This window comes from Aegilops tauschii, chromosome 3 (assembly GCF_002575655.3).
Source record: "Aegilops tauschii subsp. strangulata cultivar AL8/78 chromosome 3, Aet v6.0, whole genome shotgun sequence".
In the NCBI taxonomy this organism is placed as follows: Eukaryota; Viridiplantae; Streptophyta; class Magnoliopsida; order Poales; family Poaceae; genus Aegilops; species Aegilops tauschii.
Window position 1 is genome coordinate 36659200 of NC_053037.3, and position 23025 is coordinate 36682224.

Genomic DNA, 23025 nt, shown 5'->3' on the forward strand with positions numbered 1-23025 from the left:
CCAAACATATACCAGATGAGTGCCTGCCTAATTTCATGCACACATTGACAAGCATAACAAAGGTGCAGCTCCATGCTTAAGCAGTTAAGCTAAGCAGACATCTGTTTAACTTTCCTTGATACCATATAGTCACGTTCCTCAAAGTGCTAGTACAAAAGCCATTTGAAAATCAACCATAGGTACACCATTATCATTATTCAATCAATCCAAAAACTAATGAGCTTCTGACGCCGTTTTTGTAGGCAGCCCAGGTGAAATACTCACCTGAACTCCACAAGAACACAATAGAAGAACAAATGTTACAGAGAAAAAGCAACAACATTTCACTCCAGAACTCAACAAACAGGGACCTCCCATCGTCCGCCTCCAATCGAAGAGCTCCATAGAACTTCAAGGCTTGAAGATATGATGAATAACCAATCTGATATTTTGAGCGGCCATGTAAAACAGAGAAAAGGCAACAACACTGCACTCCAGCATTCGACAAACAGAGACCTCCCATTGCCTGTCTCCGATCAAAGAGCTCCTTGCACTTCAAGGCTTCACAAAATTTTGAGTATTTACAACTAACCATCATGTCTTCAATACGAACCGATCTTGTAAGCCTCTAAGAAGGAAAATAATAAAAATAATTTCAAGTGAGTGTCCACAGTCTCGGAACCAAAAAATAAGAATAATAAAGTAGTAGAACTAGAGCAAGTTTTTCTTAGCTATTTCACTCACCTATTTAATTATAGAGAGATTCATCCGGGAAGATATTATGCCCATCTGTCGCAACATGGACTAGGATGCCTTGTTCTTCTTCCGCTAGACAATTCCTGAACACTTGGGCATGCAGGCAGTCAATCATGTACACACGTTTCATCGAGCACAGGTTCTCCGTGTGATCCAGCATTGGGCAGTCCTGTGCAAACAGATCCTGCAGCTTACAAAGGTTAGAAATCCTCCTCAAACAAGCGTTGTTCTTCACCTTGAGCCACAGAACGGCAGGAAGATTGACAACTTCTTGAAGCTTGTGAGCACCTTCAATGTGGATTCTCTTCAAATTAACAATCATGGACATGTCTTGAGGCAGAGCTCTCAGTTTGGGGCAATCAAGAAGCAGCAGACGCTTAAGGCAAGGCATCAGAGAGAGCTGTTGAGAGTTGTCCTCTATGTCATCACACATATTTCTGTTCAGTGACCATTTCTCCAAATTGCACATGCCAATGATGTGAAGCAGTTCGAGTTTTGGGAAAAAAGCCGCTGCACTTCTCACACCTTTCCCCAGGAGTTCTGTGCCAATAGTTACAACTTCATCTGCACCTTTAATCTGAAGAACTAGCAATTCTGGCATCTGACCTGCTGGTGGGAGCTCTGAACATGATACACACTCATTGAGGTGCATATGACACAAACTTGGCATATTAAGCTCCGGTTCTGAGAGTAGCCATTCTGGGAACCTTATACCCAGGAACCCTTCCAGAAAAATATATACAAGGCTTGGTGATGGAATAAGCATATCATAGACTTGCTGAATTCTCTCAACCTCATCAGTCCGGTAACGAGTTCTCTCTTGCGTACTGGCCACTGTGCAGCGCAGTCCCAGTTCTCTAAGATTATGACTGTTCTTCAGTACAAGTTCAGCCCCTGGTGCCGCTGTCTCTAGCTTCTCGACCCACAGACGTTGGATATTGGGGAGGCGTCTCAATTCATCTAATCTGAATCCAGTACCACTCTCGAAAACTCCTCTTAGGTTGTAGAGCTGCTGAAACTTTGCAATCCCTTTTGGAACATGATCAACTGCAGTCTGTTCTAATTGCAAAAAACTTATGTTGGACAGTCTCATGAGACCAGCTGGCAGGCTATCCAGATGATGGCAACCAAGCAAAGAGAGATATTCAAGGCTGATGAGGCTACCTGTGGACTCTGGAAGTTTGTTAATCTCAGTATAGCTCAGATCTAGCAACCTCAATAGCACCAAGTTCCCCGACTCTGGTATGTTTTGGATGCTTGTCCCGCTGAGAACTAAAATACGGATATGCTCGAGCTTTCTGAAAATCTCCTTGTGAATCAACTTGAAGTTCTTGTTATTAAAAAGTAGGAGGCTCCTCAAACACTTATGCTCTTCTAGAGCGGGTATTTTTTCTACAGCATGGCTGATGCCTATGCGGCGCAGATTCGACATGGCATTGTTATTTTCCGCATTCATGAATAGGGAGTGATCCTTTGTCAGATATTGTCCAAGTGACCTCAATAAATCATGCATTGTTGACACAGCCTTGTCGACATACTTTGGTATTGGTTGAATAAGATTCCTCCGAACTAGCTCAAGATAATACTCTTCAGCAATTTCATGTACTGAGAACTCATGTTCTTTCCTCACAAAACCTTCTGCAACCCACCAGTAAGCTACAGCGTCACGGTGGATTCCAAAATTAGGAGGCAACAAAGCACACCAGAGAAAGCACTGCTTGAGTTGAGGGGGCAAATTGTTGTAACTTAAATACAGTGGGCCTCCAAGTTCTTTGGGGAGTCCATGAATGGACCATTTGCTATCTCGGATGCTCTTCCATTCGGCAACTGTTTTTTTGGTAGATAGGACACCTGCAACGACCTTTATGGCAAGAGGAAGGCCATCACATTTCTTTACAATTTCATACCCCATATTCTTGAATTCACTTATTTGCTCGGACGACTGAAAGGACTTCTTCATAAGCAGTTCTAAGCCATCATTGTAATTCATCTTGTTTACTCGGTGGGTATATATTGCATGCATTTCTGACAAAACATCCAGGTCTCTTGTGGTGACAAGGACATGGAAATTAAAGGCTCTCATGAAAGGCGATAGAAGAAGATCAATCCAGACATCAGATTTCCACACATCATCCAGGACAAGAAAAACACTCTTTCCTTTGATAGTGTCCACTAAAAGTGGAAGAAGCTCGGTCTTGGTCTCTAGTTGATCACACTTTTCTCCAGCCATTCGTATTGCCTGCTTTATCAACCCGGTCTCTGTGTAGCTCTGCGAAATGCACAACCATATATGAACTTGGAATTTCTCTCTTATCATCTGCTCATTATATATCTTCTGGGCTAACGTTGTCTTACCAATGCCTCCCATTCCTTGAATCCCCAGAACACTTCTACTATTCTCATGGCAGCCACTGACAATCATTTGTACTATGTTACCAACAGATTGTTTGATCTCTCTTCCAACAACCTCTAGTTCATCTATAGGGGATGTCTGATTTCTATCCACGGTTGTTACCTGGAACTGTTGACGAATGGTTCTATCCAAGCTGACCATCTCTGTGTTCGTTTTAATCTCATCAAGCTTTTCATTTATGTCCTTAATTCTTCTAGCCACCTTATGATCAAATGAAAGCTTTCCAAAACAAGAAACCATAGACTGATTGCAACATACCATTCTAGGTGGTAGCAGAAGCTTCTGTGAATGAACCATAACAAGATCTATGATGACATCAACATCAAACATAACATCAGTCATGCTCTTCCACCATGCCTCTATCCGTCTATCTTTCATGGCCAGAGCTTCCGTGTCCTCACGAACAGCGCTGAAGTATTCCAGATTTTTCTTCAGCCTCTTGATATCCTTTTTCACGCTTAGTGTCATCACAACCTCATCTTCGATAAGCTGACCCAGCTTTGTCAAAAATTTCGAAGTGAGAGCATCCAAAATTGTGCCCATAGTGGGCAAACCAATGGACTCTGACTTCGATGCAAGTGCGCCTGCCTTGATGTTTTGTGGGCCTTGTGCTGTGCAAATTGTCCACACAATGTTCTTCTCTGCACAAGTGAGTGATAATTTATTTTTATTTCATTACAACAAGCTCAAGAACCTTCGAGACTTAAATTCCTACAGGAAAAACTGTGGGATACTCTTTACTTTTTTTATGAATAAAATACCCTGGTCGCATTCCAAACAAATCCTGTGTAATCTACAAAGTGAAATTTATGTTTCCAGACCACTAATAAATAAGATATCAAATTTGAAAAAGTCAGGATCTTAGAGCAGCAACACATGAGCTTGCAGTGACAGAGAATGACGCGAAACTAAAGGCTGTACCTTTCTACTCTTTGATAATGAAAGGAGTCAAGGACGTGGCGGCAGAACTGTCTAGGATTTACTGGTTGAAGCCATGATCAGTGGATGCTGAGACATCTGCATCAATAACTGATGAATGGTTACCCAATGCCAGGATCATATAACTATAAGAGGCCATATGTGCAATTCAAGTACGGGGGATAGAAGAAGCAGCCATACCACTGTATAGACGAGCGGCTTTCGCCATACTCCTGTGCTCCAGAAGGAAAATCTCCTGCCTAGGTGAGATTTAGCTTGGCCACACAAACTAGCCTGTTGGATGCTTGCTCACACCTCATGGTTACTTCATTACATGGAAGGTATAGGAAGACCAGCTGACTGGTTTCTTGTCAAACTTGCCATAGGACCTGTCCGTCCCTGTCACAGACACACAATCAAGCACACCTTTCTTGTCATCAAACACGTCCTTGTTCGCATTTTTCTTCCCACCTTCCTCATTGTAAATTCCCACTAATGACGAAATAAAAAATGGACAAGTGTTGTTGCAGAATTACAAGGTGAAGGCCCTTTCAGTAATTATATTTTTCCATACATCCACTTGCTAGTAAAATATATGAACAATGATGCCCCTTTTCTTGATCCTAGTCAGATTCCAGACATGCAAGTTCGAAGCACTTTCTTCTTACGACAACCAGCTACAGGAACCACATGCCATAGACTTTAACTAGGAGCATATATATTGTAAAAAGTGCACAGATGATTATTTGGGCATTTCATCAAACGATATTTATTTTGACTATATTTCATCAAACAATTCATAAGCAAAACTAAAGAGCATGGAACCAAGATATGATACTCAATTTTAAAGGAATAACGCCATACCTTTCGATATTAACGGCAGATGCGGGAAGGAGTAGAGACAAAGGCGGGGGTCCAGTGGTGGTCTCTTGCTGGGATAGACAACGAAAGGATTCTCCGCAAGCCAGGAGCCCAAAATGTAGCATATGCAATTCAGGCTCGCGAGAAAGAAAAACCGGCTGACAAGAAAGGAATTGGTCACCATGCCTAGGTGTAGACGAGCAGCGGCGAGCCTGCTCCTGCTGGGAGGTGGTAGAAGAGGAATCTCTTGCTTAGGTGAGATCAAACTAGCTCTTGTTGGATGATTATTGCTCATAGAGTCACAAGCTAAGCCACTCCTTCTGCCTACACAGTCAATTCGTCAACCCAGCAGCTGGAAGAAGAGAACCTACCAATCCTCCAAAGTCAAATGCAGAATGGCTACCTAATCAATTTCTTGTAATATTGCATCAGATTCGTTTAACATGAAATTATCCAGAAAAGGACAATCATTGATGCACTTGAAGTCTTTCAGTCCGTTTATCTTAATCAGCCAATGACATTTCAGCCATAATAATAATATAATATACTAGTATGGTTGTCCACTTGTCCTCATCTACCTTGCACCGGCAAGGCGGCAAGACCTCGGTCAGGTGTAGAATCGTTACATAGCAAGTGCCAACTTGGCTTGTCTCCTGCGAAGTTGCAAGATTTTGATTAGGATAGCGATTTTTTTTAACCCAGAAACAGAGGAGAGGTCAGGAAGCGCACATGAGCATTTCGTCGAACAGCTCGTATGCATCCACTGATTCTCAAACAAACATTCAATGGAACGCCTGCCATTTTCGTTAATGCTCTCTCCTTGTGCCTCAAGGCCAGGGCTGACGAGTCACCAAAGCAACCAGGGAGGCGGTCTAAGTTAGTCAACACAAAACGATGGGAGTGGATACTAGAACGGGGCATAGAGCAACTCCAGCCGCGTCTCCAACAGACCCTCCCCAAACGTTTTTGCCGTGCCGGTGCCCAAAAATCGGCTCAGTCGCGTTCCCAGGAGCCCGTTTTTCGGCGGTTTGGGCCGAAATTAGCGCCGGCGGACCCAGGCCGAACCCGGCGCGCTGGAGGCACCCGAGGGCGCCGGGGTGAGACGTTTTGGCGCGAAAGCGGATGGGCCCGCCGAGTCAGCGACACGCCGCTTCGTCACCCCCATCGCCTCGGTTCCCGCAGGAATCAATGCGAAGGCTACCGCGTTGCCGCGCCGGTCAGCCTCCGTTGATGCCTCACGGGCGGCGCAGTGAACGCGCCGCGACGCGCGTCCAGCCACGCATCGCCCGGCATGTAGCCCGACGCCGCCCAGCTACGGCTATAAAAGGCGACCTCCTCGCCGGTGCACGCCACAGCTCTCATTTCCCCCCTCTCCGGAGCAGAAAGCATCACTCTCTCCTCTTCCCGCCGACAAGAAAGATGGCCGAGAGGTACCCAGGCGACGGCGGGCGGCGAACGGCTTCGGCCGCCGCCACCTCCAAGAGGCGGAGGCACATCTGCTGTACGAGGCGGAGTACCCGGCGCCCCCGGACATGTGGGTGGCGGGGACGTGGAGGCTGAGCGCCGGCAGCGTCCCGGTGCCACCGGTGCCCGAAGGGGCGGCGCGGCGCGCCGAGATCGCCCGCATTCGCTCGTCCATGACGGAGGAGCAGCGGAACGAGCCGCGCTACGCCGCCGACATCCATCACCTCTGGACGATGTACTTCGAGCGCCGCCGCGAGGAGCAGATCGCCTCCACCAATGGCGTCATCCCGCGGGGCCGCCACAACGCCGACGGGCGGCACGAGTGGTGGGGCGTTCCGGGCCGCACCCTCGAGGCCGTCCTCGACCACGTCGAGACCGGTAACACGCCGCGCCTCGAGTACCCGCCGCGGCCGTCCTTCTCTCGCCGCCGCGGTAGCTCCTGGACGCCGCGGCGGATGGAGCCGGGGTCGTCCTCGTCGTCGGGCTCCGGCTCGCCGGCCGCGCTCCGCCCCGTCAAACCCGAGCCGAAGGAGACGCCGCTCCGGCGCTGCACCCGCAGCGGCGCCCTCGTCATCAACGAGGCCGCCCGATCCTCCCCGCGCGGATCCTACCGCCTGGTCCGGCAGAAGCCAGAGCCGGGGCTGCTCCCGGTGAAGCTGGAGCACGTCGAGATGGCGGCCCCCGACGACGAGTCCGCCCTCAAGTGGGCGAAGGAGGACTACGTCCGGGAGCAGGTACGCCACCAGCGCCGGGCGTACGAGGAGCTCCAGGCCCGTCGCCGCGGTCTCGAGGAAGGCGGCGTCATCGTCCTCGACAGCGACGATGAGGGCGAGGCCGGGTCGTCCAGCGCACCACTGCGCCTCGGCGACCCGGGCCAGGGCTGCAGTAGGGACGGCGCCGGCCCAAGCCAGCCGCGCGACGACGATGACGACGGCGGCGACTACACCCGGTTCTACAGGCTCCTTGGCATGTAGACGACGGCGACGGCGACGGCGGTGGCGGCTAGGTGTAGTTTGCATGCGTTTTGTGTTTTTTGTACAAATTTCAATGAAATTTCGCCGAGTTTGTGCAAAAGACACCAAGTTTTCGTATATTTTGTACGGACGGCGCCGAACCCGGGCGACCCGTGGGCCGACGACTGGGAGCTAGGTCGTTCTCAGAGGTCAATCTAGCGCCGGCTCGCCCCAAACAACTTTTTTTCGGTGCCCTGGAGGGCCGAACGGCTGCTCTTACAGTCAGGAACCACCGGGCGGTGGGCAAACCAGCCGGCGAGAACGATCAGGGAGGGGGGTTGCGATTTGCAAATCCGCGTCCGCCGCCGCTTAACTCCCACAATCACATGGCAGTTGGTCCTTCTCCCTTGAACCGGACGCCGAACGAACGAGCAGAGCAGAGCAGAGCAGCTGGCCCGGAACAATGAGCCAGCTAGTCGAGGCAGCGAGCTGCTCGTACTCGATCGGATTGGTGCGGCACCGGGAGATGGGCGGCGACGAGAGCAGTTTGGGGCGGGGGGCTGGGGACGCCGACGCCGACGCCGAGAATCCACCGCGGCGACATGCCGCGCTTGGCGTGGGTCGGCGGCGTGTGTCGTCCTGCAACTCTGATTGCAAACACAAGCCATGTTCTACTGTATCTGTCTCTAATGATGTCTGATGGGGTGAACTCAGTTTGGACAACAATACACCACATAACAATGTTTGGTCATCTCCAAGGAGACCATCAAAACTCCCACGTTCGATCAGACATTTTGTTCACTTTTGCAATTCAATGCGGTTCTGCAATGAAGTGGTCCGGACGTCTGTTTTTTGATAAAATGCACACAAACGTGGAAGCTATACCAGAGTCATCCACTTGACCAATCAAAACACTCTGCATGGTCCTTCTCTCTTCTCTCTAGCCGCACATGCATGGTCTCCCTCTCCTCTCTTTCCCCTCAACCGGACACCATACCACAATGCATGGTCCTCTCCTACTTTCTCTCCTCTCAACCGGATATTTTGTGAATAGCATTGGATGGTCCTCTCAATCCGGGAACCACGTCCTGACATAAAATGGACATTTACCGAAGCTATTTGCGGGTCTGCGTTGGAGATGCCCTTACGAGATTGAGCTTTTTTCGAAAAGGGGCGCTTTATTACTTAAAAGATTTAAGCATTACACCCGGCCTCTGCATAACTAAGATGCACACAACCAACAAAGTTCTCACACCAAGGCAAAATAAAAGAATAAGGCGATATACAAGGAAAATGAAATCTGTATAACGCCTAAACAGAAGGTGGCCCAATCCTAAGATCATGCTGCTACCCACGTTGGATAAAAATATCCCTCGCCGAAGCCTCCAATCGTGTACACACCTCCATAAACAGGTCTTGATTCTCCACTCGTTGTAGAGAGGACCATAAACGAAGAGTCCCGGTACATCTGTAGATAACCTGCATAAGAGAAGTACTTTTATCACTAAAAACCTTATCATTTCTACATAGCCAAAGCGACCAAATCACGGCAAGCGCTCCCACCCTGATAAGAGTTCTAAACTTGTGATCAATCCCATATAGCCAGTGGCCAAATATATTAGCAACACTACAAGGAGGATACAAGCCAGACGCTATTTGGATGACTGACCATATAGAACGAGCCAATTTACATTGGAAGAATAAATGTATTATTGTCTCATCATGCGGACAAAAGACACATTGTGTACTTCGATGCCAATTTCTCTTAATAAGGTTATCTTTAGTAAGAATGACTCCCCGACGAAGATACCATGCAAAGATTTTATTCTTAAGAGGTATCTTCATCTTCCAGATCTTATTATTATCAACTGGCACGTCAGACTGGATCAAAGCTCCATACATAGAATCCACTGAGAATTTCCCATTTCCATGTAGGTTCCAACGAAATACATCGGACCCTTGTGACAACTGTACCGTGGCTAACCGCTCGAGTAGTATGTTCCACGATTGGAGTCTAGGTCCAATTAAATCCCTTCTGAACGTCACATTTGGCGAAAATGATTCCAAAACCTTGGCGATAGTATCACCCTTGTGACGCATAATATTGTATAGAGCTGGATATTGTTCACGGAGTGTAGCATTACCTAGCCACTTATCCTCCCAGAATCTAATTTCCGAGCCATCCTTAATCAAGAAGGACCCATAGCGGAAGAAATGTTTCTTCGTTGCCATTAGTCCCGCCCAAAAATGGGAGTCCCCAGGCTTCCAGTATACTTGTGATACCGCCTTTGAACCCACATATTTTCTTCTAAGGAGAGTTTGCCATACACCATCTTCCGTCAATAACTTAAACAACCATTTGCCGAGAAGGGCCCTATTATTAACCTCAAGGTCATGAATGCCCAACCCGCCTTGGTCCTTGGGACGGCAAACCACACTCCATTTAGCCAGTCGATATTTCTTTCTCTCGCTATCTCCTTGCCAAAAGAATCTTGATCGGAAGTAATCCAATCTATGTAATACTCCTTTCGGCAACTGGAAGAAGGAAATCATATATAGTACCATATTACTTAGTACTGAATTTATGAGGACCAACCTTCCACCCAGAGATAGCAGTTTACCTTTTCAACTGCTAAGTCTTTTTTGTAGTCTCTCCTCGACGTATTTCCATTCAGCATTTGTGATTCTCCGATAATGTATCAGTATCCCCAAATAAGTGATCGGAAACTGGCCCAACCCGCATCCGAATAGGTCAGCATACAGATGGGCCTCGTCTTGAGCCTCGCCAAAACAAAACAATTCACTTTTATGGAAATTGATCTTAAGCCCTGAGAGTTGCTCGAATGCTGATAAAATTAATTTCAGATTTCTTGCTTTCTCGAGGTCATGATCCATAAAGAGAATTGTATCGTCAGCATATTGAAGGATGGAGAGACCACCATCAAGTAGATGATTCACCACCCCATCAATTTGGCCATCAACCTTAGCACGCTCAATCATGACCGCTAGCATATCTGCCACTATATTGAATAGCATGGGCGATGCTGGGTCACCTTGTCGCAATCCTTTCTTCGTTTGGAAATAGTTACCAATGTCATCATTGACTTTAATGAAAACACTACCTCCAGTCACGAAGCTATGGATCATTGCGCGCCACTCTGCAGAAAATCCTTTTATTCTGAGAATCTGTTGAAGAAAAGACCACTTGACTTTGTCATAAGCTTTTTCAAAGTCGATTTTAAGAACAACCCATTCAGTTTTTTTCGATGCAATTCGTGGACTGTTTCATGAAGGACAACAACCCCATCTAGGATGTTTCTGCCTTGCATGAAAGCAGTTTGAGAAGGACGAACCACATGTTCAGCAACCAAATGTAGTCTAATTGTCGCAACCTTCGTGAAGATTTTAAAACTGACATTAAGGAGGCAGATTGGCCGATACTGTTGTATCCTTTCAGCCTTATTAACCTTAGGTAATAAAACAATTTCACCGAAGTTTAATCGAAACAACTCTAGTTGGCCAACGTGAAGGCAGCCAAACAAGAGTAGGAGATCATGTTTGATGACATCCCAAAAGTTTTGGTAGAACTCAGCGGGAAAACCATCTGGACCCGGAGCTTTGTTGTGCTCCAATAGGAAAACCGCCTTTCTAACTTCCTCCTCAGAAAATGGAGCTGTTAGAAGGCTATTTTCTGCATCAGAAACTTGTGGGATGTCATCTTTTCGAGACTCATCCATCGAGAAGTTTCCTTCCTCAGGGGTTCCGAATAGATTTTTGTAATAATTAGTTATATAAGACTTAAGTTGCTCATGCCCTTCAATCGTGCCCTCCTCCTGATGTAGGGAATGAATAAGTTTCTTCCGGTGTCTACCATTGGCGACACCATGGAAATATCTCGTATTCGAATCACCTTTCAGGATAAACTGAGAGTTTGAATGCTGGTACCACTTAAGTTCCTCCTCACGTAGCATGCGAGCTAACTGGGCATTTGATTGACTCTTGATCTCTATTTCATGCTCAGAGAGAGGTCTAATATCTGCCAAAGCTTCTAAAGCATCAATAATAGATGAAATACGAAGCTTTTCTTTTTTTGAGGATACCTGCAGTGTGTCTAGCCCAACCACGAAGGAACTTATGTAAAGCACGCATTTTGTTGTTCCATTTGTGAATTGGGGTAAGTCCGGCAACCGGTTTATCCCACACCTCCTTGACCATGTCTTGGAATCCACCCCGATGCAACCAACCCAGTTCGAACTTGAACTTGCGTCTGTGCTGCGGTCGTGGCAATCCAGTAGATAAAAGGATGGGTGCATGGTCTGAGATAGCCTCTATACGAGGTAGAGCGCGAACAGAGACCATTGGGAATTTGGATTCCCAGTCGGTATCCATTAACACGCAATCTAGTTTCTCATATGTCGGCTCCGGGAGACTGTTCGCCCAAGTGAACTGTCTTCCAGTCATGGAAACCTTTCGCAGATCTAGACTGTCTATGACATCGTTGAAAAGGAAAGGCCAATGATTATCAAACCTACCACGACTTTTCTCATTTGGAAATCGTAGCAAATTAAAATCCCCACCAATAAGAATGGGATAGGGATTATCTTTCGCCAGATTAACCAATTCACGGAGAAAAGCAGCCTTGAACTCATCCTGGGCTGCCCCATAAACGGCGACGAGGGACCATGTGAAGTTGTCAGCTTTGTTTCGGATATGGAGTTTAATGTGAAACTCACCCTCCGAAGAAGCCAGAACATCCATAGTCCCTGTGTTAACGCCAAGTAAAATGCCCCCAGTACGACCTCGAGGTGGCCGTGAAATCCAATTATAGTCTATCCCACCAGAAAGACGGTTAAGAAGACTTACTGAGAAATCACGTCTCCCCATTTCAGATAAGGCCAAAAAGTCTAAATTATACTCCCTATTATATCCTGCAATGAATAGATGTTTAGCCAAGTCACCAAGACCTCTGCTATTAAAGAACATGCCATTCATGAGGAAACAATAAGAGATTTAGAAACTTTCACCCTCTTAGAGGGTTTATGACCTCTTTTCGAACGGTCAGACTTGGATTTACGACCGGAAGCTGTAAGCTCAATCAATGAACTAAGCCCGGGCTCCTCCAAGCCCACGTCCGAAACCTCCCCTACTACATGAGCGAGTAGTTGACCATCTGATGTGGCATGCAGCTCCTCGTCATCTGGATGTGAGAAGAAAGATTTGCTCGAAACTCGTGGTTTAACCTTTAAACGGTCATATTCCAAATGTCTCAAAGTGTTTGCAGAAACAGAAATATCATTCTCATTATTTCCTAGACTAACACCCACTTTATTCAACTTAGAAACTATGGATATAGTAGAAAAGGATAAAAATGATTTGGGTGATGACGAAGTACCTTGGTTGTCGAGGTTCTGCGCTGGTTTACGCCGCATAGCCTTGGTCAAAGAGTCCTCGTCAGTGGCCATCCTATCATCATCGGCCACCAAATGATGGCCACTCCGGCGTGTGGGTGTCACCTTCGATGAAGAACGTCGCGCAAGCACCGCTGCCGGAGGAGGGGATGAGGGTGGAGTAGCAACCCCCTCCCCGGCAGTCTCGATCGCCGGTTCACACGACGCAGCCAGTAAAGATGGCGTGTCAGTACACGGGACCACGGGAGGAGCTTGGAAAGGAGAGGTGGACACGTCCGGCTCCGTCTGATGCTGAGGAGCAGCTTCCGAAGCGTCCTGCTCCACAGGAGTCCGAAGAGCCGCCGAGCTTGCAGCACTGCATGGATGCACGCCCGTCGATGCACTACATGGCTTAATACCCGAGGTAATACTGCATGGCTGTACATACGTGAGTAGTCCTTCATGTTCCAGCCCTCCTGTAGTATGCATGCGCTGCTCCAACTGCGCTGCTTGCTGGACGGCCTCATCCCCAGCCTCTGGATGCCAGCTCTTCAAACGCGCACCGGGGCGCCCCGCAGTACCTCCGGCTCCCTGCACCTGCTTGGGTACAGCCAGCTTCGACGGCGCCGTCCGTGTCGTCGACGGCGGCTGCGACGCCACCACAGCAACTCTTTGTACATTATCAGAAGGAGAGACCGAGTGCCCTGCCGAGCCGCCGGTGTCCTGCATCGCCTGGAGGGCAGCGGACGGCGACGTAGCTGCCCGAGAAGGCGGCGACGGCTGTGATACATATATTGCCCGTGGTGTATGAGGCAATGGTGACTCCTGCCGGTGCACTCGTGAGGATTTATGAAGACCCGCGGCATGCTCCATGCCTCTCGGCGTCTGCGACGAGGAGTTAAATGGAGTGACAGCCAAGAGCACAGAACCACCTCCCGTCGCACCACCAGAACCCCCACTCGACAGACCATGAGACACATTAATGTTATTCGCCGGAGCAGCACTAGACGACGGATGGTTGGATGAGTGTTCTGAGGTGTCCATCTCATCGTCCTTCTCCTTGGCGCCGCTCTCATCGTCAGCATCATCACCCTTGCGTTTCCAGATATACGGGACAAAGTCAGGATCCGGAATGTATCCTGCTAGCTCCCTCCTGAACGTGAAGGCGTAGCCCTTGAGCTTAACCAGCACATCTGTTGCAACAAAAGGCCCCGCATCATCTTTGTCTTTAGACAAAATCTGAGAGTTGGTCATAGCCACGAGAATCCGGACAACACCACGGCGTCGAAGGCTAATGAGATCCACATCTAAGGTCTTGCCCATCAAAGTACCAACGGCCCAAAGCCCCCAAAAATGGCGCACTGTATGAGGAACACCCTCAACATGGAGCCAAATCTGTTGAAGCTCCAGCTTATGTGGGACCTCCTGTGATCTCCATGCTGTGACAGTCATCTGGGCATTAACCGACGGCACGTTCATCTGAATTCCATCGACCCTGTACAAATCCTCGAAGGACGGAAAGCTAACAAGGTAAGCATCAGATCCATATTGAATAGCCTCCCACTTTCATTGATCATGTACCGGGCATCTCCTTCCGATCTGGCTCTCGACAACGCTAGCCGGTACCATCAACCCACTAACCTGAACACGAGCGATCGGTGTCTGTGTCGGCGCCAAATGATCCTTCACCACATTGTCAGGAAGTTGGGCAAAATAAGTCTCCTCGGCGCCAACTCCTGAGACAAAAGCATTGGGCTTAGAGAATTTCAGAATCAGGCAACGTAACGTTGGATGAGCGGTTTTGCCCATTTTGTCACAAATATAACAGTAATGCTGCACTATGCAATCCTTCGCAGCATGCGTATCCACCGCGCACTTCCAGCATCGGACCCCTTTCTTGGTCTTGCTCTTGGGCACCGTAGGATCCATCTGTGCATCAGACACGGGTGGAGTGACATCAACAACAGTATACCTCTGTGGCAACTGTGGCAGGTGAGGATTTTGTGGCTGCACAACCTGCTGATAATGCCCCTGCTGATGTGGCTGCACCTGCTGCTGCGGTACAGGTTGGTGCGGGAACTGCTGTTGAATCTGCATATGCGGAGGGGGTGGGTAAAAACCATGTTGTGAAGCTCCACCGGCAAACTGTTGCGGATGAAACTGTGGAGGGACTGACACCCCGGTTGGCAGAGCCCCATACATGGGAGCAGCCCCTCCGGCGACGGTCGGACCATATGGCGAGATGTACTGCCCAGCATGGCCAAGTCCAGGGGGCTGGTTCCCACCATAGCTGTAGACCGGCGCAGGTCCTCGTTGATGTTGAAGTGCTACACCGGAGAAGCCCGGCATCTGAGCCGGAGGACGCGAAGGAGCGGAGGCCGGCCCTACAACCGGAGGAGCACGAGGATTCGTCCCCCCCGGTGGCGGAGGCAGCACACGCCGAAGGAGGCACGCCCGCCATGGGGCCTGAGGCGCCGCCGCGACTGCCGCGTAGGAACGAACAGCTCCGTCGCCGGAAGAAAGTTCTGAAGTAGGTTGCGGCGTCGGCGAGATCGAAGACTTGGTGGCGGCGATCGGAGACTGCGTGATAGAAGACGAAGACGACAGCGCTCTGGGCGATGGTGTGGCGTTCAGCGACTGCGTAGGGCATCTCCAAAGAGCCCACACACGCCTTCTAAGAAAGGCCCACGAGAATTCCAGGCGCTGAACCTTCTGTGCATGCATGGGCCCATTCCCCGAGGTCGAAGGATTTTGAATCTCCGTGGAATTCGCCACTGAACCCGATGCCCGATCTACGTCAGTTCCCGGTGATCCTTCCGGCGCCGGCGAGCCTCTCCGACCTGCCGAGGCCGAATCCCTCTTGGCCGAGTCTGTTACGGCCCAGCCTACAACCCCTACCGCACCAGCCCACACCAGCGGTCAGGCCCAAGAGAAGAACGGACGAGCCCGCAAGCCCAGCAAGCGGTACGGAGGCCTAGAATGGACGACCTAGCTACTTAGGCCAGCAGGGGAACCGAGCAGAGGCAGGCAGGAACGAGACACTGGCGGCGGCGGCTTTCTCTCCCGATCCCCTTCCTTCCTGTATCCCATGAACCCTAGATCGAAAACCTCCAATTCCTCTGTACTCCGCTTGTAATTGAGTTGAATTGCCTAGTGGGAGCGTAACATTTGGTATCAGCAGCCTTTTCACCCACCACCTCAACCCTGGCCGGTCGATTTCCTTCGATCATCCAAACCCGTCGCGGCAAGACCATAGCCATGGAGGAGACCAACAAGGCCCTGGCCGATCTGACGGCGGCGATCAGTGGCATATCGTCCCAGATCGGCGAGATCCACCCCATCGTCCTCGAGCTCCAAGGGTGGCGACCAGCCGTCGAGCGCTCGGTCGAGGACCTGCGTTCGGAGGTGGGCGAACTGCGACAGCTGCTCAAGGAGGTGCGGCCGGAAACCGCGCCGGTGCTTGATCCGATTCGTCTCACGGATCTGCCTCCACTCCTTCCGTCGTCAACCGCACCGCCGCTCAAGCCCTCCCCGATCGCGGACGCGCGTCTTCCTCAACCCAGCGAGCGCCTCTTGCCTCGCAGTGGCGACGTCCACGGGCCCGTTGGCCACAGCAGGACTCAAGATCACCGGGGGTTGTCGCCGGGGAACGGACCCCGCGGGCACCTCCGGTCACGGGTATGGCCGATTTCCACCCCTTTGCTGCAGAGAGTTCGTTTATGGGAGAGCGTCAGTTCGGATTCAGTCGATTTCCACCTCCCCCACGTTTTGAATTTCCTCTGTTAGATGGCGATGGCCCACGAGCATGGCGTCTGAAGTGTGAGGCGTATTTCAGAGTCTGTACACTTAGTCCTGACACTTGGGTGAGTTGTGCCGCGATGTATTTCATTGAGGGGGCACTGTCTTGGTTGCAGTCCACCAGGGCGCACCTGATCTATACAGATTGGGGTGCATTTGCAGAGGCAGTGTGTGCACAGTTTGGGAGAGAGGAATTCCAGTCTCTGTTGCGACAATTCAATCGTCTGCAGCAGAGTGGTTCCGTGACTGAATATGCAGAGAAGTTCACCCAGCTCATGCACAATTTAGTGGCCCATCATGAATCGTGGGAGCCATCTTATTTCATTACGCATTTTATTGATGGGTTACAGAAAGATATACGTGCTGCTGTAGTTTTACATCGACCCAAGACTCTCGATACTGCCGTAGATCTTGCTTGTTTACAGGAGGAAGTGCTGGAAGCTATGCGCAAAGAAGATAGGAGGGAGGATCGTCGGCACTCGGCACCGGCTACGTTCCGAGGCGTGCCACGCACAGCCCTTCCTCTGCCACCACCACCAGCAGCTGCGCCGACCAAGCCAGCGCTACCAATGGAGGGGCGCAGCGCGGATCGTCGCGCACTGGAAGCGGCGCACCCTCAACCAACAGAAGACAAGATTGCAGCCCTCCGTGCGTACCGACGCGCCCGCGGGCTCTGTTTCACCTGTGGCGAGCGCTGGGGGCGCGATCATCGCTGTGGGCCAACCGTCCAGCTGCACGTGGTTGAGGAGCTTCTCGCCATGATGCACAGCGAATCGGTGGACATCAGTGAACTAAGCGCGTGTGACGACGCAGTCAGCGATCGGAGCGCGGACTGCTGCGTCATCTCCAAGGAGGCACTCGACGGAGGGGAATCCCCCACCACCATGCGTCTGCACGGCTGGGTGCAAGGGCGCGAGGTTTTGATGCTCGTCGACTCTGGCTCGTCCCACAGTTTCATCTGTGAGTCGCTCGCCACACAACTGCAAGGCGTGGTCAAGGCCAAGCATCCTCTGACGGTGCGCGTGGCCAACGGAGGCGTCATGCGATGCGACCAGGAGCTGCCGGCGTGCCCATGGCAAACCCACGGGGTCACCTTCGACACCAACCTTAAGGTGCTTCCGTTGGGTTGCTACGACGTCATCCTTGGCATCGATTGGCTTGCACAGCATAGCCCAATGAAGGTGCATTGGCTCGAGAAGACGATGGACTTTGACTACAAGGGCGACACGGTCCACCTCCAAGGTGCTCGAGCAAATATCAGCCAGTGCCACCAGCTATCAAGCGACGAGCTCACTGAGTTGTTGCAGCGCTCGGGTGTCGCGCGCATGGTTCAATTGTACGCTGCAGAGCAAGGGGAGCCAATCATCACCGAAGTGCCGGTGCCTGCTGAAGTTGAGGCCCTGATCAGCGAGTTTGGACACCTGTTTGAGGAACCTAAAGGACTACCACCACAGCGCTCTTTCGATCACACAATTCCTCTCCTGCCCGGGGCGAAACCTGTCAACGTGCGCCCATATCGATACAGCCCGGCCCAGAAGGATGAGATTGAGAAACAGGTTGCAAACATGCTTGCCCAAGGTATCATCACGCCCAGCTCCAGCCCCTTTGCTTCACCAGTGCTGCTCGTTCAGAAGAAGGATTTGTCTTGGCATTTCTGCGTGGACTACTGACAACTCAATGCAGTGACAGTCAAGAACCGCTATCCTCTGCCTGTCATCGATGAGCTACTGGACGAGCTGGCTGGTTCCACGCTGTTCACCAGTCTAGATCTCCGAGCCGGATATCATCAGATTCGTATGAAGCCTGAAGATGAACACAAGACCGCTTTCAAGACCCACCATGGCCACTTTGAGTTCAAGGTTTTGGCGTACGGCCTTACGGGGGGACCGGCAACTTTCCAAGGAGGAATGAACAATGTTGGCTCCAGTGAACCGCAAGGGAGTACTGGTCTTTATTGACAACATCCTCGTGCATAGCGCCACATTGAAGCAACACTGTGAGCGGCTGAGAGAAGTGTTCCAGCTACTCGACGAGCACCAGCTGAAGATCAAGATGAGCAAGTGCACCTTTGCCAGGCCCAGTCTGCTGTACTTGGGGCATGAAATCAGTGGAGATGGAGTCCGCACTGACCATAAAAACGTGGCGGCAGTAGCAAAATGGCCGACACCAACCACCGTCAAGGAGGTACGCGGTTTCCTCGGTCTCGCGGGGTATTATCGCAAGTTTGTGAGGAACTTTGGCATCACCAGCCGGCCATTAACAGACCTGCTCAAGAAGAACACAATATTTCGATGGACTAAGTTGGAGGAAACAACTTTCCAGGAACTTAAAACAGCACTGATAACTGCGCCAGTGTTAGCACTTCCAGATTTCAAGGTCCAATTTGAACTGGAAACAGATGCGTCGGACAAAGGCATCGGTGCCATCCTGAAACAAGGCAAACACCCGGTTAACAGCGCATTGTCCACATATGAGAAGGAAGGGCTGGCGATCCTATTGGCGGTCGAGCATTGGCGGCAGTACTTGCAGAACGACGAGTTCCTGATCCATACTGACCAGCGAAGCTTAGTGCACCTTGAAGACCAACGGTTGGCGACACCTTGGCAGCAAAAGATCATGTCCAAGCTCCTCGGCCTGCGCTACCGCATAGTCTACAAAAGAGGTGTGGACAATCGCGTGGCAGATGCTTTATCCCGACGCCCGGGACCTCCACAAGGAGATCTGGCATCGATCACGGTGACGGTGCCGGCTTGGTTAGACTCCGTTCAGCAGGGTTACAATGAAGACCCTATGGCACAAAGGTGGCTGGCTCGTCTAGCTACAGGGGCAACCAACAAGGACGGCTTTACTTTGGACTCAGGTATCATCAAGCAGCATGGACGGGTATGGTTAGGTAACAATGTGCCTGTTCAGAAACAAGTGTTGTCAGCCTTGCATGCGAGTGCGATTGGAGGGCACTCTGGTTTCAACGTCACATACAAGCGAGTGCGGCGGCTGTTCACTTGGCCAGGGATGAAACAACACGTCAGACTGTTCGTCGAAGACTGCCAGATTTGCAAGCAAGCCAAGCCGGAACGAGTCAGGTACCCGGGACTCCTAGAACCCTTACCCGTACCTACACAAGCCTGGGAGGTCACCACTATGGATTTTGTTGAAGGTTTGCCGCAATCAGCCAGATACAACAGCATATTAGTGGTGGTGGACAAGTTCTCGCGACTAGCCCATTTCATTCCATTGTCGCACCCGTTCACTGCATTCCAAGTGGCTCAGGCTTTTGTCAACAACATCTACAAGCTCCACGGATTGCCAGCAGCGATTGTCTCCGACCGTGACCCTATCTTCACAAGCATCCTGTGGAAGGAGCTGTTTCGCCTGACGCACACTGAACTACGCATGAGCACAGCTCGCCACCCGCAGACGGATGGGCAGTCAGAACGAGTAAACCAGTGTCTGGAGACATACTTGAGGTGTTTTGTCCATGCATGCCCAACCAAGTGGTCCCAATGGCTGCCTCTAGCTGCGTTCTGGTACAATACCTCACCACACTCTGCCTTGGGGACGTCCCCTTTTGAGGCTCTGTACGGGCATGCGCCAAGGTTCTTTGGCATCGATGACCCACTGTCCTGCGCTGCACCGGATCTAGAGGACTGGCTGCAAGACCGAGCGCAGATGGAGGCCTTGCTTCGTCAGCACCTGCTTCGAGCGCGGCAACAGATGAAAGACTCTGCAGACAAGAAAAGATCAGTGCGCGTGTTCACGGTGGATGATTGGGTGTTTCTGAAGATCCAACCCTACATCCAACGGTCGCTGGCCACGAGAGCTAACCAAAAACTTTCCTTCAAATATTTTGGTCCGTTTCAGGTGGTGCAACGGGTCGGCCAAGTCGCCTACAAACTTCAACTTCCCGCCTCGTGCAGCATTCATCCAGTTTTCCATGTATCTCAACTGCGGCGAGCACTTCCTCCATCAGAGCAGGCGCTGGAGGAGCTACCAGCTGAAGCAGCACCCAGTCCCGAGCCCGTGGAAGTTCTGGGCACTCGTCTCCACCGCCGTGGCAAGAACCAAGTCCCGCAAGTTCTCATCCGCTGGACTGATCAACCAGCGTCCCTGGCGACCTGGGAGGACCGTGACGAGTTGCAACATCATTACCCAGAAGCTCCAGCTTGGGGACAAGCTGGTTCTCAAGAAGGGGAGACTGTTACGGCCCAGCCTACAACCCCTACCGCACCAGCCCACACCAGCGGTCAGGCCCAAGAGAAGAACGGACGAGCCCGCAAGCCCAGCAAGCAGTACGGAGGCCCAGAATGGACGACCTAGCTACTTAGGCCAGCAGGGGAACCGAGCAGAGGCAGGCAGGAACGAGACACTGGCGGCGGCGGCTTTCTCTCCCGATCCCCTTCCTTCCTGTATCCCATGAACCCTAGATCGAAAACCTTCAATTTCTCTGTACTCCGCTTGTAATTGAGTTGAATTGCCTAGTGGGAGCGTAACAGAGTCGATGAACATCCCAAGCACTGGAGGAGGCGTCACTCTGCACGGCGGCAGGGGGCCTCGCCAGGATCCCATACGCGGCGGACGGGCCATCCTCAGCCCGGTTGGTGACGTTGAGGTCTTCCGGCTGGGGTGCTCCATAGGCACCTGTTCTGGCAGCGCCACCGATCCATCGAGCCTCGATCCCACCTTCTCCATGGCGTTATCCTGCTCCCGGCGCAAGAGGTTGAGCTATGATGCTTTAGCTCCCTCTGTCCCAAAGTAAATGTCGTTGATTTAGTACAATTAAAAAGTAAAATCCAAAAATAAAAATAATGTTAATGTCAACGTCACCTAGGATATACTCCCTTCGTTTCTAAATATAAGTCTTTTTAGAGATTCCAACAAATGACTACATACGGAGTAAAATGAGTGAATCTACACTCTAGAATATATCTACATACATCCGTATGTTCCATTTGAAATGTTTAAAAAGACTTATATTTTAAAACAGAGGGAGTAAAAAAGAGTGAGCACAGAAAATACAAAAGAGAGCTTGTAGAAAAAAACTTATAGAAAAATCGGGTAAAAGACTAAGAACAGTTCAGTTCAACCATGACCAAAATATAAAAGGACTACACAGTTCTTGAACATTATAAGCATGTCTTAGTTGTCAGTGATGATGTCATAGTTGAACATTATAAGATCATTCTTTCATATTACCTCACGTAAAGAGTATTTCATATCTTACACTAGTGGTATACTAGCCATACACGCGTGGTGGCACGCCGCGCCCTGTTGATGCGTTTCGGTGAAAATTTGTTTCAGGTTTTAGTTGTGATGTTGTGTGAGCTGCTGTTGAGTTGACATTCTTCTTAAGAAAAGCTATTGTAATTAATGTAAAATATATGTGTATGAAATTGTGTAGTCATAATCAGGCAAGTAATGATGCACTGTTAGTAATTTGCCTTCATATTCCACATAGCATTTGCGGAATGTCCTCATTTATTACAGTTTAAACTGAAAAGAAAAAAAACTTGAACAAATGTTCAATAGAAAACTATTGTCAAATCCGAAGTTAATTCATTGAGGCCTGATTTCTCTGTTTGCAAAGAGTATGATAAGGTGTTACATGCTGACTGATTTCTCTGTTCGCCTGTTCGCTTATTCTCATCATAATTGCATGATTTTTCTTCAGATTATTTGAATCATGGAAGAAAACAACATGTTTCGAATCATTTGTTTAGACCTTCCAAACTTGCCTTGCCGGCAAAGAATATATGAAGCTGAATTTCAATAAACTCATACCAGAGCCTTGCTGATCTCTCTGTGTACTTGTTGTTCCTCTGTAAAACTCTCGATGCCTTTTGGCCCTTTGAATACAAAATTCAGGTAGGGAACCTCTCCCCCCAGGTGAAAATTCAAAGAAAAAAAAGTTAAGCAGGAAACCAGGGAGGATGCTGCAAGGGGATGCCTACCTATGCCTACTGTTGCTCTAGTTCATGGTATGTTTGTTGATCGCGTCGTTCGATCGTCCGCATTTCCTCATCAAAGGTTGGAATCTTTAATGAATACTCCCTCTGTAAACAAATACTCGCTCTTATATTTCTTTATGGAGGGAGTACATTTCTATGCAGCTCATGGCTTTCTTTTGTACAGGACTACAAATAGTTAGAGAAAAGGAAGCTACATTCTGTGATCTCCCTCTGTACAAACTGCTTCCCTATGATGTCCAGAATTGCCTTTCTATGATACCAGTGAGCCTGCTTACCTAGCATGTTGTTTTCGTTAACCATCATCGTGGTTGCACCAGGTTTGTGCAGTCAGCACCCCAGACCTATATATGGATCAAACGTGCAGTTGATGTGCTCCTCTGTTAGACAAATAAACCGTGGCTCGGCCAGGGCGAGTCAGGCGCGCGTGCGTGCGGGTGCCAGACGAGCCGGGCATAGTCAGGGCCGTAGCTGCGTGTGTGTAGCAGCACGTGTACGTGCGCGTGTGTGAGCTTGTTGCCGATGGAGCCGGA

At 50.0% G+C, this 23025-nt stretch overlaps 1 protein-coding gene across 2 annotated transcripts; it reads right to left on the bottom strand.

The window, feature by feature from the left end:
- Nucleotides 1-84: 84 nt before the first annotated feature.
- LOC109786047 (putative disease resistance protein RGA3) lies at nt 85-4465 on the bottom strand. Of its 2 annotated transcripts, XR_012204126.1 has the most exons (5): nt 4268-4465; nt 4070-4165; nt 724-3789; nt 473-605; nt 85-421 (listed from the first exon to the last, which is right to left on the bottom strand). XR_012204126.1 is itself a non-coding variant. In XM_020344622.4 (2 exons), exon 1 carries the CDS (start codon nt 3689-3691, stop codon nt 728-730), a length of 2964 nt encoding a protein of 987 aa, XP_020200211.1. In that variant the 5' UTR covers nt 3692-3843; the 3' UTR covers nt 85-605; nt 724-727. The 2 variants fall into 2 exon arrangements, 1 of the variants encoding a protein (XP_020200211.1); XM_020344622.4 differs by lacking the exons at nt 4070-4165; nt 4268-4465 and having other exon boundaries at nt 85-605; nt 724-3843.
- Between the last annotated feature and the right edge of the window lie 18560 nt (nt 4466-23025).

Coding starts and splice junctions, on each gene's coding strand:
- LOC109786047 (XM_020344622.4), bottom strand. CDS start 3,691: ATGGGCACAATTTTGGATGCTCTCACTTCGAAATTTTTGACAAAGCTG.